The sequence below is a fragment of the Zosterops lateralis genome, assembly GCF_965231275.1.
Source record: "Zosterops lateralis genome assembly, chromosome: 4".
Classification (NCBI taxonomy): Eukaryota; Metazoa; Chordata; class Aves; order Passeriformes; family Zosteropidae; genus Zosterops; species Zosterops lateralis.
In genome coordinates, this window is record NC_139765.1 from 5,965,678 (window position 1) to 5,981,590 (window position 15,913).

Consider the following 15,913-nt stretch of genomic DNA (forward strand, 5'->3'; position numbering starts at 1 on the left):
CAGCACTAAATCAGGAGAAATGGAAAATCACATCTTGTCAACCTAATGTCTGTCTACGTGGAAGCTGGTGTTTTTCTTGTATTGTCACATGAAACTCATGAAACAACTTCAGTTTCCTCTTTTGGGTTGTTAAGGTGGAGTTTGTACTTTTTGCAGGATTTATTTTGCTTAAGAATTGTGTGAATTGAAGATTGTTTTGGGAGACTCTGAGGAGCCTAAGGGCAACTGTGAGGCAGTGGTACAAAGAGGGGGCAAAAGGTGTCAGGGTTTTACTGCTCTGCTGATGCCCCTTTTTGAGCTGATGTTGTTCAGATGTCAGGATCTAATTTTAGACAAGTATAGAAATTGTTTCAGAGATTATTTAGCATGAGTGCTGGGAGTTACACACCTCACATAAGCATCACACAGCTCCAGGAAGAACAGGAGAGTGCTCACTGCTTTACCTTCCAGTAGTGTGAGACCTCGTCCATCTCTGGTGATTAATTCAAATAAAATGCTTGTCCTGATGTGGCAGCTTGTCCTGGTTCCTATTCAAGCATTTCCTTCAGAGAGATGGATGTAAGTTCGATCCTTTCTTTGGTGTAGTTTCAGTTCCCCAACTTGTAGTGCTGTTTTGTGAAATATTTTCCAAGTCATTAAACTTTAAAAATGCTTAATGTTTAAAATGTTGAAGTGTTCTAAAAACAAATTTTACGTCTTACTAAGTGGTGCAGTGGCGAAATGCATTTAAACAGTTTTGCTATTGAAAGGAATACCATGATTTAGGGCAGTATCTCTTAATTATGTTCTAACAAAGTCTTGTGAAGAGGCAGAGCTAGTGGCAACAAAAGTCTGCAATTAAGGCAGGGTATGTTGCCTGAAATACAAGATAATTGTCCAGGCAAGATCGTTGGAATGGATTCAGAGGCTGTAGTTGCCAATGCTCTCTCTAGGTGTTTGGCACAGCCAGCAGAGAGGAGAACTCCTCAGGAATGTGTTTATTACATGGTGTGGCCCACTGTACAGCAAAGACTCAGAGCTCAGTGTTTTGTTCTGCGAAGTTTCATGGCCTCATCTGGTTTGTGTTTTTTGTTTTTTTTCATCTTCCCCTTCTTACAGGCTCTCAGTCTGGTGTAAAGCTGATGGGTGGGAGCAAAGGTAAAGAATGATGTAATGCAGCAGCAGCCAGAAAGCATCTTTTGTGTGAATTGTGAAATGGCCACTCCGTAGTCATCTCCCAATGAATCAGACGTGAGGGGCTGCTTTGTGGAGCCAACCCTTTGTACATCAACTGGAAGCAGGAGGAGACATTCAGTCCAAGAGCTCTTTCTGAAAATGGAATTAACTTTTCTTTTGCCAGTCACTACCAGCATGACCTCATACACTTCTAGTACAATGGTGTGGCTAAGCCTTTGAGTACACAGCCATTACATCATCGCAGCAAATTAGAGAGGGAGGTGGGGAGAGAGGCCTCGCTGTTGTCATGGCCGATGAGATGATCAGGACACAACTCATGGTGGCCGAGAAGTTGGTGGCTTTGCTGGAGAGTGGGACAGAGAAGCTGCTGCTGATTGACAGCCGCCCCTTTGTGGAATACAACACCTCCCACATCCTGGATGCCATCAACATCAACTGCTCCAAGCTCATGAAGCGCCGGCTGCAGCAGGACAAAGTTTTGATCACAGAGCTCATTCAGCATTCAGCAAAACACAAGGTAGGGGTCATTTTCCTCTTATTCCTTGTGTTGGTTTAAAGGAGTGGCTGGAAAGCAACTTGTAATAGTTTTTCTTTAGGTATTTCATTAAATAAAAGAAGCCCAAACAACCAAAACCCAACAAGATTAAAGGACTGAGTTTAACTGAGATGTTACCTGATCGAAGAGTATTGGTTACTACTGAGTTTATCATGGGACTCTGTAGAATCAGTGACAGAGTTAAGGGGAGGGATTTAGAAATTACTCAGAAAGAGTGTTCTCAGGGTTCTTGTGTGTCTTGCAAAGCACAGCCCTTCAAATGTATGTAATTAAGGCAGGAAACATTCTCTCCTAAACTTTGAAGGATTCTTGGGGGTCTGTGGTGGTGGGGTTTGCTTAGCAAGGGTTCATTTGGATTGCAAAGAAATTGCCTCTCTGTCAGTCCTGGCTCTTACTGTTTAAAGGGCTTTTCATGGGGGCAGTTTGATGAATTTTGGTGTTTGTTTTGTGGTTTGTTTATTTGGGAGGAGGGGTGTGGTTTTATCCAGTGTTATCAGTGAAAAAAAAAAATAGCTGTGCTGTTTAAAATGAATGTGTATCTCCCTCTGTGTGTGGAGGGAGTATTAGGGGTTTTTAATCCATTGATATTTGTTTCACGTGTTTTGGGTACAAAAATAATCTACTGTGCTCTTGCTTTGACATGTAAAAAATGAAGATTTTTATTTTTATTGTATAAAGCATATTTTATATATAAAATTGTGCAGGTAACCAAAATGTGTGTGGCTTAGAGGCAGTTTAAGGTCTTTTTACTGCTTATGTACAAAAACCCCAGAAGCAGAAAGTGAGGCAGGGCCACCTCATAAAAGGCTCAGCTTTTAAACAAATCCACCAGCCTAGCTGAAGGTAGAGCAATTCACAAGTGACAGAAAATTACCAAATTATAGAAATCTGTGGAGTGGGCTTCAGCTTGCAGCAAATAATCAATTTACAAACTCTCCAGGGAATTAAATCTGAGAGGCTTATGAAGTATAAAATAAAAACTCTTTAGGGAACAGGTGCATAAGAAATCTATATATCTGAATTACTTATATAAATATGTGGGAAATACGTGGGAATCCTGATGGAGGTGATAATGTGGTGCTTTTAATCATCATCCTCTTCCTGTGAAGGAGAATTTTACTCTGAGTTCCTTGTGTTTCAGATTGAAATTGACTGCAAGCAGGAAGTGGTGGTGTATGACCAAAGCTCTAAAGATGTGACCTCTCTCTCATCTGACTGCTTTCTTACTGTGCTCCTGGGCAAACTGGAGAAGAATTTCAGCTCTGTGTATCTGCTTTCAGGTAAGGTGTAACAAAAGAAACTCCTTTCGCGTGACATATACCAAAAGAAACCTCTGAAACACTTGAACAAAGAGAAGAAAAGAAAGAAAATGCTGCTGGTATAGCAGACCTGTACCGTTTTGCAAGTGCTGGTATAAACTTCAGTTACAGCAGAGACTTTTCTGTAGCTCTTTTTGCATATAGTGACACTCATAACACGTTCAGTGCTTAGAAATTGCATCTTACAGGGGATATATTACACCAATATTCTGTGTAGATGGAAATAGAGCAATGCTGAATTTTTTTTTAGATGCATATGTCTTCTGCTTCAGGGTCAAAAAATAGTAAAAGAAATGGGCTTCCCTGTTTTTAAAGTATTGTACGTGGTAGGAAGAAAATCTCTTCCTTACTGAGTTGGTAATTTACTAAAATAAGAACAAAGGAAATGATCTCCCAGAGTTACGGAGATTAGTTTGTGTGACATTTGAAACTTCAGCTCCTGAAGTGGTAGCACTTTATTTAAGGCTTTTCCTTAACCCTCCTTTTTTTGTTTTTGTTTTTGTTTATTTTAAATACCATGTCAAAGCACCTATAGAAATTCAATTCTGTATAACACAGGAATTGCTGGTCTCAGCATGTGCTTGTGTCATTATTTCTGTCATGGAGCAGTATACAGTGTTCACAAGAAGGAGCAAGGAGAGGAGTGAAGTAGATCCAAGGCTGCAAGAAGAGGGAATGATGAATCTAAATAGGAAATCCATTGCAGTGACTGGATCAGGGATCTAATGAAGTGTACACCTGGTGTCTGAGAACTGCTGAAACACAGGGACTGAATAATGGGGAGAGAAAGGAAATAACTCCAGAGAGATGCTTCCTCTTAGCAACAGGGTTTCCCTACAGTTTGTGGTGACTTCAGATGACAGTGAGAGGTTGTGATACTGAGAGGACTTTTCTCAACTTGTTTTCAAAGTGATTACAGAGAAAGTGAATATTTTCTGCACTTGGACATGAATTTGATGCTCATGTGAGCTTTACTTACAGTAAGACAAGTGGGTTTTCCTTTGGCTAAGGTTGTTGATTTTGTTTTCTTTGCTGTCTAGGTGAGATTTACACCTGTGGGTGGTGGACTGCACTATTAGATTAGGTAACTCTTCTTAGATATGAGCCACCAAGAATTGTGTGATGTGTAGGCACAGTAAATGCTTAATGCAAAAGTGCTGAAATAAGTGGTTAATATTCTCTTAAACTGAAAATCATTATTTGAAAAATAAGCTAGAAACAGTTTGTGTTTCCTCAGAAATCCTTTTATTAGTCCAATTCTCAAGTCTGCTCTGATGTCCTGAGGGTTTTTTTAATAATCTGTAGCAGATTACAGCTCTAGGCAGGAATCAGACTATCCTCAACTTGATTTCCATGACAGAAACATCTCTCTCACCACTGAGAATCAGACCTCATGGCAGGGAGGTGTTGGGGAGGGGCCAAGCACAGGAAAGTATCATGAATTTCCCTTCCTCTACGCTGTTCCTCACTTGTGTGAGACATGGCTTTGTTCTTCTGTCTCATTTGTTGGACCCTCTGAAAGAAGAGCTCAGAGTCTCCACTCTCAGACTTGCCTGTGGCTCTGTCAGGAATTGACAGGACCAGGAAAGGAGTATTCCCAGCTCCCCAGTGCATCCTCTGGGCAATCACCAGTTGCGTGCATCATAATGATGCTGGGAGAAATTGATTTGTTCTTTTCATTTCCAGTCTGTGTTTGTTGTCCCTTCAAGATAAAAATGTTACCTAAATCACAAGCAAGATGGTGTAGTGCACATGAGCTGAGGTGGACTTAGCCACACACAGCTGGTAAGGGTTGGCTGGGGAATTTAATGTGTCAAAATCCTCCTTATAATAATCAGGACTTTTGTTTTAGCGCGTCAAATGGCAAAGATAAGGTTTGAGAATTTCCTCTTGTATTTGTTTACATAGCTAGGATGGGGATATTTATGAATGCAGAAACAACTTTAAAATAGCTTTAAAACCAGTGGAAGAGGAGGATAAGAAAAAAAGGGGAACGTAAAGAAATTATTTACTACTGATCTATTACAGTTAAGTGCTTATTTCATGTGCTTAGTTTTTTACATCTGTTAAAAATCCAGCTACTCAATGCACACACAAGAAACCTTTTAGGATGTGGGGTGAAGGAGAATTGGGTAGATTCAGTCTCACAGAAAGCTCCTTGGAGTTTATTGATATGTGGCTGTAGGAAACCAGATAAAATATGTTGTCTCAGCAAGCTGATGACGAACTCTCATAAATGTTTATGGCCCATAATGAGGGCAGGGGTCAGTGTACTGTGTAAAAACAAAAACCTTTGGACTTGTGTTTTCCCTATGTCACTAAATCTGGTTTATTTAAAATAGTGACCTTAAATAAACATTTCAGGGTAGGAAAATATTTTTTTGTTGGGATAGAATAAGGAGCAATTAATGAATATCTGAAATTCCTGCCTCTGTTCTTGTTGAAACCCTCCATTACTGAGCATTTGGTGAGGTTTTTTTTTTTTTTAGGTTGTGCATAAAGGTGTGCTCTGCCCTGGAGGTTTTTTTAATTGAAGTAACTATTGTAAAGACCTCAAAGGAACCCTTACCAATTAGTTTAAGATCTTGATATAATTTCACAAAGATATTTATAAGCTGGTGAGGAATGTTTTCAGGAATTAAATATTCCGTTTGGTTCTTAATTTTTAATAGTGCGCAAAATACTGAAATGTTGGACACCAAGGGCTTAACTCTATTCCCGTCATGGCATCTACTCCTCTGTGTTAAGTAACATTTAAAAACAAGGATGTCACTTGTTGAGAATTGGATTTACTTGCAATGGAGTCCTTTTCCTAGTTGACAGTGTTATGATTTTCCTGCTTGCTCTGCAGAAACAGTTAGGAGAGACTAGAGATTTTTGCTTGAAATTATCATTATTAAGGCAGTAAACATCAAGAGTCTTGATTAAATTCTATTCCACTATGTGAATGGAGGCATTCATATTCTACTTTCCTTAAATACTTGCTCTCCCCTTCTTTTCATCTGGCTTAGTTCAGCTCATGCAAGCACAGATGTCTTCATGACAGCTACCTTTCAAATGTTTCCTGTGAAGAAGGTGAAGCACAGCTTTTTTATTTTGTGTTGATTTTTTTTTAACTAACTCTTTTTTTTTTTTTTTTTTTTTTTTTTTTTTTTTTTTTTGTTCAGAACACTTTATCTAAACTGAAGGCTTTCTGTAAAACAGGAAAAAAACCAAAACAAAACCCAAAAACCAAACCAAACTCCTTCTGTATATGCAAACTGTCATTAAAAATTGTGATAGCCTAACACTGAAACACTGTATGCCTCCCTCTCAAAACAATGGTTGGTAGGGAATTGCCTTCTACGTCTCTTGCTTCCCTTCTGGCTATGAAAATTATCAGCAGTAATGTGATGGTGGATTCTCCCTTCATTAGAGCTCTCTGACAAACCCCTGCAGAGGACAAAGGAGTAATAAGGAGAAATAAAGAAGTTATTGGGTTTTTATTCAGTGACAAATGTTGGGGTCGTACGCAGTGGACAGTGAAGGGCAGAATGAGTTCAGTGAGATTGGACAAAGGCCCTGGAAACAAAGCAGTGAGTGATTTACCCAGAGAGTGTAAAAAAAGGTATGTTATTGCTGAAACTTCCCAAATCCTTGTTGCCCCCTGACCTGTCCCTTACCTGGCAAGGTATGTGTACCAAGTGGAAGACTTGCATGGAGGATCTGAGGAGAAGGAAGCAACTCAGGAACTCTTCTTCAGTCTTCTTTATCCTGCCATTCACTTTAGAAATATTTGAAATTGGAAGGCCATTTAAAGAAATATTTAGTGTAAAAATACTGAAGTATGTCTAGGGTAAATTCACCATTGTGTTGTCTTACTTGCCTAAAGAAAAGCTAGATAAGAAAAGCCCAATGGTTTCTCCCTGCTTTATCTCTAGAAGAAGCATTCCTTGTGACAGGGGAGCAGGAAATCTGAAGAATATTCTCTTGTAGGTAGAGCTGGTCATTTCCATGTGCTGAAGGCACCAGGGCTGTGAGACAGGGCTTTATTCCCAGTTTCTGAAGTCCCCTATGTCAGGTAAGGGGCTGCCATGTGGTTCAGTGTGGTCTGAAAGAAGGTATAAGATTTGATAAAGTCCTGGCAAACATCATGACACCTTTTAACATTTGGATTTGGAGCTTTATAACTTTCAGTTGTGGATGTTCTGAGTGTTTCCTACACAGAAGTCTTTGCAGAGTACCCCAGCACACCTTAAAATGGTGGTGTCATCAATTAAAATAATCAGGGTATCAGCGAATTGAAATAAGTATAGTGAGAATCAGCTGTTAAATATCCTGCCAGCGTTTGGAGGAGGAGACATTGTTGCACAATCCTGATATTCCAACCAGTTGATTCCATTAGAAGGAAGCCTCTACTGAGAGAGGTAAAAATCTTGCTGGGGGAATGCTGATCCCAAATGGTCCCACAACCCATGGAGTACAGCCAGCGTTGGTGGGGAGGAGATGAGAGTGAGAGAGAAACTTAACTCTGAATCATTCCCTTGAAAAGTCTCCCTCTCCATCAATTTTTAGGAGAGCTTAGAAAAGCTAGTACCCTTGGCTACAGCCAGGCCTCTGTGAATATCCTCCCACCCTCTGTACTTAAAATGCAATTTTCAGTGTTCATTTAGTGCCATAATTGTTTTAAGCACTTGAAGAATGGGAGTTGGGTTTATTACTTTCATATGTGCGTCCACTTGCTGTCATTTGAGTGAGAGCAAGGTTTGACTAGAGTAGAGCTCACATAACATTTCTCAAACCCAAGAATAACTTGTTAAGTTTGCTTTTGTTTTGGATACCTCTGGATGCTTGTGAAATTTAATTGACTGAAATGATGGTGAAGGTTTTTGGGGTTTTTTTCCCCTTAAAGGCAAAAAGGGTGAGTGTGGGTGTCCACTTTGCTCTTTGTACTTGCCATACCACTTGGAATATGGCACTTGGGTGGGAATGGGAAGCTTGACCCCATTCTCACACATCTCCCCTTCCTTGTTTGCTTAACCTGCGTATTAACCTTGTCTTACCAAAGGCAGAAAAACCCTCCAGGGCAAAGAACTTCCCTTGCTACTGTGCTTGTAAAACACCTGGAATAACGGGGCCGCTTTCCGAACACCACCGGAATAAAAACCACCCCTGGCTTTCCCAAACTGTGAAACCCTGGATGCTGTGGAAGGACTCCCCATGGCTGAGGAGGGAGGGGGGGACAGGAATGGGATGGGAGCCCTCTCTCGACAGGGCTCTCCAGCCTGAGCTTATGTAATGGAAAATGGCACGGGTCCCTGCAGAGCAGAGCTGGAATGCGGGAATTGTAATGGCCTGTGGAGGTCTGCAGCTCGTTTAAACAGAGTGGAAACATTGCAGATTCATAAAACTTGTGAGTCAGAAAGTTTACAGCTTTCCTTCCTTACGGCAAGGGGGGAAAAAAAAATCTATACTGGAGCTTTTAGATAAACACGTTAATGCTCGACGGGAACGGGACTGGGAAAAAGCACCAAGAGCCTCAGAGGCAAAGCAAACATAAAACTTTAGGGCTTGTATATTTTGTCTTTGCTATAGTGCTGTTTGATTTATTTTTTTTTTAGCCTAGCTTTTGGTAATGCTACCTTACTGGCCTGGCACTAATCAGTATTTACAGTAACAAATTCTAAATTGCTGTTTAGAAGAGGAGGAAAAAGCCCCAAAAGCTAAATATGAGTTACTCCACTGCATACCTTTGGTGAATACAGGCATTTGGTGAGGCTTACTTAGAATGATAGGGCCTAAATATTATGTTTTAGAGGTAGTTGCAAATTTTCCTGCTTTTTTTTTTATTCTTTATTTCTTTTAAAAGGGAAAACTAAATTTAAAAGGGAGAGGGAAAAAAAAAGGACAGCAATATTCCTTTTTAAAAAGGGATAGCAATATTATATTTCTTAGTATGTGGCTATATAAAATTATGAATAATTAGTGCCCTTTATGAAGAAGCAAATTCTGGATTTAATAAAGGTGGAATTGTCTGTGAAATCCACGAGTTTCAAAGTCTCCTTTTTGCAGTGCTGGCCTAGTACATGTACATGTAGTCTTTGGTTTTCTGACTCATCACTTGGGTCTCAGACCTTTTGCACTCCCTGCTTTAAAGTACTGGGTTTAGATGCTGAATTAACACTGATGTACTGGCAGACAATTAGGTCTTGTGGGAAAAGGAAGGAAGTAGCTTCTAGCCTGTTCTCAAGAATTCATTGAAGAAAACCAATTTCTCTCATTGGCTTTTTCAGAACTGTCAGAATCCAAAGCAGGGGGGAAAGGAGCAGTATCAGGTTTAAATGGCCCTCCAGAAAAATGCCAAAGTTTGCTCTGTTACCAGTGTGCCTTGTCTGTGGTCTTTTCCACCAGACTCCATGTGAAAAAAGGACATATCCACTGTCTCTTACATCTCCATCAGGAACACCAGACAGGATCTTTCTGTGCCTCCTGGGTGAGGCACATGGAGCTGCAGGGATGTTGTATTAAACACTTTCTAGGCTTTTCTCAGCCTAGAGTTTAGGGAAGCCAAACTCTTAGGAGTTGCCACGTTGTCTGTGTTTCTGCTGTCACCCACAAAAGATGTTTCAAAAGCTTATTGGTCAGCTTCAATAAAGCTTGACAAAAGGAGTAATTAAATGAAAAAGATAATGGAAGTTCTTGTGAGCTGTATGAAATGAGCACTGGTACAGTGCAGAGCCTCAAATTAGTGTCTCTCCCTGAAAAGCTGAGCTGGGAGTGGATTTGCTGGTGTGACCAAGCAGCTCAGGGAGCCCAGGCTGGAAGTTTGCAAGGATCTGCTGTGAGCTGGGCACTGGTGGCAGCTGGGATTCCTTGGTTCTGCAGCCTCTCAGTTACTTGCATGAAAAACACGTTTATGTAGCCTGAAAATGGAAAGCTGCTCCTCTGGTCTTTGGGGTTGGTCTCTATTAGTTGGAGAAGATGCCAGAGACTTTCATCCTGGGTACCACACTTCTCTCCTCTGCCTTGGCCACACTGCCAGGCTCTGGGGCACAGAAGCAATTGCTGGGGTTCTCCATGGAGCTGTAGCTGGCCAGACTCACTGCAAACATGTGGAGGGAGCATCTGTGGTCTGTGATATGAATGAAGAACAATGCTTGCATTTTGAAAACTGATGTTTTTTAATAACTGATACTTCTATTTAGTCTTTTTGCTCTTCCCTGGGCCAAATTAGTAATTAGTGTGTTCCCTGTGAATTTGTCTTGTCTAATTATGATCACATCTCTGAATTGTTTGACATCCCACTGAAGAAAATGGGAGGAAGAAGAGAAACCAGTGTAACATGGAATGGATGTAAGAACCATCCACCTGTCCTGTTATGGTTTCATTTAACTGGAAAGATTTTATTAAATATTGGGTAAAAACAATGAAAAATTGTCAGCACTTCACAACTGTGAACTGAGTGTTCAAATCAAGACCTTCAGGCTTAGCTGATCTTTGATTTGCAAACCTGTGAAGTGATTTGCAGAGCTCTGTCCCTGATTGCAGCAGGGCAGCTGGCAGCACTGGAATGCTTCTGCTCTGTTTCCACAGAACACAGAGGAATGAGCTGCTGTAACTGCTTGTGCTTCTCAGGAGTCATTCCTCTGCATTAATGTATGATTTGTGTTTAGTGGTAGTTAAAGTAAGTAGTCATAAGGATCTGGATGGATTCCATTCCCTCAGTGAAAGGAAGCTCTTCCCAAATCAACAATATTTCTCTATCATTTGTTGCCTCCTGATCCCATATTCTTTCCCTGCTTCTTCCTGTTTCTAGCAAAGTTAATTGGGAGCTCTGTTTATATAAGGATTTATGCAGTGACTCTATAAGGAGGAATAACTTCTACCACAGAATTTTTGCTGAAACTTTTTTTATCCATTCCGGGTTTGGCCCTGGTTTTGTTTCCTGAGCTGGCAGAGAAGGGAGCTGACACTTCTGATAGGAAGATTCCCTGAGAGATCATACCTTTGTGATCCCAGCTGTAGTTAGGAAAGCCTTGATCAAAGGGAAGTCTGTAGTCACCACTTTGCAGAACCATAGCAACAGGGCAATCAAGTAGTTCACTGGATCTTGCCAGATTTCTGCTAATGGATGTGGAGGCTTGTAAGCAAGAAACACTTTGCTGTAAGGACTGGGAGGTGTTGGGGTGTCTGCCACACACAAGGGCTGCAAAACCAGAGAGCTTTTGGCACCTTGACATGGTTTTGTAGAGACATCCTGTTGAATGTCAAGAGAGCTGTTTCAGCTCAGCTTACCACTAAGAATACAGAAAACCTGTGTGGTTCAGAGCTATTGAGGAGAGAATGTTTTGGAGCTATTTGCCAGTCATCTATTTCCAAGGCCCAGTGACATTTATCAAAGAATTCAGTGAAACTCTATTAACCCAGTAGCTCTGTTAATGATCTGTGGATTTTTGCTTTCCTCCCCACCTCCGTTTCAACATGCTCTTGCAATTGATTTATGATTCACATGAGGCTGGAGCAGTGGTGGGAGAAAGGGTGTTATTTAGAAACTAGCTCCAGAAGAAAAGTGTATTTTCTCTAATTAAACCAAACTGCACAGTGCTGCCAATGGCCCTGTTCCAACTAAGGCAGGTAATGAGATTTAAAGAAAAAAATAAAAAGTTTTCTTGCAAAGGTCATCCCCAAATTATGGAATTTGAAACAAAACCTGTCCCATTTTTCTTTTAAGGCTCAGTTTTCTGTTCTGCATTCTTAACTGTGGAGTAAATTAATTTTCCAAGTGTTTAAGGTTTGTTTTTTGAAAACTGCTTCATTTACAGCAGATCTGTACAGGTGGTCTGAGTGCTTAAAACACTTTCCTCATAAGAGGCTCCTCATGTAGGCTAGTCATAGAGTTCAGCTTTGGGGACTCTGGGGAGCCACCATCTGTGTTAGAAAACAGACATTTGAAATAAATCCCTTTTCTCTATACATCATTAGGTGCTGAGAATTTTTTTTTACTACATTTCTCTATGTCTTTTAAAAAATAGGTACATTTTGTAAGTTATTGCAAGCAAATAGTGATGAGTAGAGTTCTTTTGACTAGAAATGAGTCTCATAATGCCATGAGAGCTCAGTGATGGTACATGTGGATGTTCCAGAGCCCTGATAGTTTGTGGCACTTAAAGGAATTGGTACTTAGGCTGGATGCATTTGTGAATATTTTTTCTTGGCTTAGAATTTGCTTGCTTTTGGGATTTTAAAGCAATTTTTCCACACACCCACCTAGAATGGATTTTTCATACGGGGAAGTGCTATAAATTAAAGCCAGATTAATTGAAAAGCTCCTAACTTTTTGAAAACATGGTCATAGAGGATGGCAGGGAAGGCAGCTTAGTATTTGAAACAAATCACTGGCTTTGTGCTTTCTCAAATCAGTTCAGTACAGATACTAACACCAGGTTAAAATATACTCAGAGGAAAAGAGGGTGCACATGTAAAGGCAGGCAGTATAATGTCAGACTTTAGATATTTGAGAGTTTTGTGAGTGTAATTCATGTTGTAAAGGTACTGAAGCAACATGTTACTAGGAAAGCATGAGTAGAAAAGAAGAAACACGACTTTGAAAGGATGAATGCCTTAGAGGAAGTATTGAAGCATCTGATCTTGAATGATTTCAGTTGGCCTTGATAGAGTATTGGAATAAAAATAAAATAAAATAAAATAAAAGAGTGCTCCTTATATTTACGATGACAGAACATGGGTTCCCAAAATCTCAGGTGTTTTGCACATGAGCTTCCTGCATAATTTCTTGTCACAGGTTTCACACAGAAATGAGACCAATCCCTTCATAGTTGGGAAGAAACCTTTTTTGCTGAACTTCTCCCACAAAGTCTTTTGTAAAGATAGCACAGATGTAAAATCCTTACTTGTGCAGCTTCTTTGTAAGGACTTCTCTATTTCCAGCCATGTCAGTGAGAGGATCCACAAAGCAGCCAACAATGCTCCCAGCAAATAAAGGATAAGCAAATGAAACCAAGGCAAATATTTGATTTCCTCTTCTTCACCACCCTCTCAAATAACTGCTTGAATTCAATCTCAGAGGTATACACTGCCTATAAATTCAAGGAATGCTTCCTGTAACAGAAAGGAAAACATTAGGCCATACAGAAGAAAATTTAGCAAGAATATGAGAGAATTGTGTTTTGCAAACTCTTCCTCTCATTCGATGGAACAAGCAGGATCTGTGCTCCTGATGGGCTAAGGCAGTGCCTTAGGTTATCTAACAAAATAGTCAAGTTATTTATTTTGTTTGGGGTTTTTTTATTTATTCAGGAGACTAAGCAGGAATTGCTGTTCATAAAATGTTTGCTCTAGAATCTGCTTGCTGGCTTTTTCTTTTTTATTAGATAAATTGGGTTGTTACACATTATTGCCTTGGTGTTTCTACATTTACTAATGATACAGACTTTAAAATCTAAAGAATGGGCATAATTCAGGCAATGGTAATGCAAGCCCTGGCAAAACAGTACATTAGCTTATTCCTGAGTAATTTTAATTCACATCTTCAAACTGTAATCATAGTGAACATAGCATTTGGCAGATTCAGCGTGTCAGTGCTTCAATTCCTGGATGATAAAAAGGTCTCTGTTCTGAACAGGTTATAATTACTCTTCCTTCAGTTAAAACTCTGCTCATCTGGGAGGAAAGAGCTGGGGATTTTCACTGTGCTTTGCAAGTTTTCCCTCTGCTCCACCTCCCCCAGTTGAGATGGAGAAGCCTTGGCTTGGTGTGGTTTTGAAAGATGAAACTTCTTCCAGTGTCCTGGATGAAATACAGTATTTGTGGGGCAGCACACAAAACAGTACTGCAGGATTTTAATTAGTACTGTAGGATTTAACTAGTAATGAAGGATTTTAAAAGCAAGCATTACTAAATGCATATTAATGCTTTTACCAAATAAAGTAAATGTGACTTTTTCTTAATAAGCTCTCAGAATAAACCTGATATGGGAGGAGGAAGTGTCTAGAAAGCATCTTGCTGGGGTGGAGACTAAAAGGTGTTCCTGCTCTTGGTGTGGTGCCTGTTTTTCTGAGGAATCATTTTCACATATTAAGAATGGGAAGAAGCATCAAAAACTTCTGAGAAGTGGAGGGAGAGAAAGAAATGTTCCAGGCAGAGTAGGAATACACAGCCAGGCCTTGGCTGCTGGTGTATGGTTCCACAGAAAGATTTGAATTTCTTCTCTTATTCTAGGGAGGGGAAAATGGAGAATTACTGTGTTTCCCATTTTTTCTGGAGAGCCACAAAGCTGACCTAAGGAAAAGGCACATGTAGATCTTCTCTAGCAAGGCTTTCCTGCTGCCCCTCAGTGCCTCCCCATCTCCCATGCTGAATGCTGCTCTCCCAGAGCTGCCACAGGCACCGCCACGTTTGTAGATTAAACACCTGCTCTTCCTCTCACAGGTGGATTTGCTGAGTTCTCCAGCTCTTTCCCTGGTCTCTGTGAAGGAAAATCCACGCTCATCCCTACCTGCATTTCTCAACCCTGCCTACCTGTTTCCAACACTGGCCCAACTAGAATCCTGCCTCATCTCTACCTGGGCTGTCAGCGAGATGTCCTCAACAAGGTGAGAATTCATGTGGGTGCCTGGAAAGAGGATCTGATCTCCAGGGATCTCCCATCGTGGTGCATCATTACAGCTGTGAAATGGATGCAGGTCATGCACAAGCCACAGAAAGCTGTGATTACACCACATAATTAATCTGTGGGTTATGTAATATGAAATTTGGGTTTCTTTGTCCTTCATCCTGGGGCAGATGAAGTGGTGCATTCCTGAGGAACCTCTCCACCAACAGCAAACCCTCACAGCTGCCATGACAGCAGGTCAAGTGCCTTCCTGTCACAGCTCTGACTGGCTTGTTTTGGCAGGTCCTGGAGGTTGACACAATTATATTCATGGTTACAGCAGGACAAAGGAAGATTGTGTGGTTTTAGTATTTCCTTCAAGTGCTAGGAAAAAATGGCATTTAAACTCCATGAATTGTGTAATAAGGGATTACTGCAAACAAATCTTGGTGCACCTACTGAAATCAGTGGGGTTGTTTAAAATGAGATTTCATGGTGGCACTGCATTAAGGAACTTTTACTGTTTCTGAGTAATTTAAATTACTAAAAATTAGTAATTTCTGCTCCTAAAGAATAGCAAAAAAATATTAAATTATATACTTAAAATAGTCAGCAAAGTTATCAAATATAGCACTTATAGAATGCTGGACTATCAGATGTCTAAGAGAGCTTCTCTCAAATTGCCATGGGTCTCTATTCCTGTGTGTATCCACAGATGTTTGCCTCCATGAGGAACCAGCTCACACTGCTCCCAACCTGCACCTTGGGTCCCTTCAAAGGGAATTTTTACTCCTGGTGCTGCATATGCCCTCTTGCCTCCCATGCTCTCTGACAGTCCTATTCATTAGTTGAATCCCCAACAGCCTTCATAAGCTGGCATTAAATTCATGGATGAGGGAGAGAGAAGGAGTCCTTCACCCTAGAATATTGTCCTAATTATGTGCAAGGTTTATGTGTATGGTTTTTTTAATCCACATGCAAACCTTAAGCCAGGAGCTATCACAAGTAGTCCTGTAACTGGATAAAATTTATGTACTTTGACCATTTTAATTTTCCCTGCTTTCTTCTACCTTTGCTTCATCCCAGTCTGGCCATTAATAGGCTATTTTTTTTGATTTTTCACAATTATTTTAAGGGGATTTTTGATACATAAGCAATCATGTAGAAGGTAATTGTGATTTAGCAGAAGGCACAGGAGTGGAGGATGGTCAGCAGTCATTGCATCTACTTTGTCCTTTAAAATCTTCCTTGTCTTTACTGCCAGGTAGCAAG

General features: G+C 40.4%; 1 protein-coding gene across 2 annotated transcripts in view; it reads left to right on the top strand.

The window, feature by feature from the left end:
- Nucleotides 1-15,913, top strand: part of DUSP16 (dual specificity phosphatase 16) — a 61,136-nt gene that overhangs the window by 32,354 nt on the left and 12,869 nt on the right. For both annotated transcript variants that reach the window (XM_083859597.1, XM_083859596.1), the window contains exons 3-5: nucleotides 1,099-1,693; nucleotides 2,874-3,012; nucleotides 14,479-14,642. In XM_083859597.1, the coding sequence (XP_083715723.1) occupies nucleotides 1,463-1,693; nucleotides 2,874-3,012; nucleotides 14,479-14,642 (534 nt within the window). In that variant the 5' untranslated portion in view covers nucleotides 1,099-1,462. The remainder of the gene's footprint in view (nucleotides 1-1,098; nucleotides 1,694-2,873; nucleotides 3,013-14,478; nucleotides 14,643-15,913) is intronic.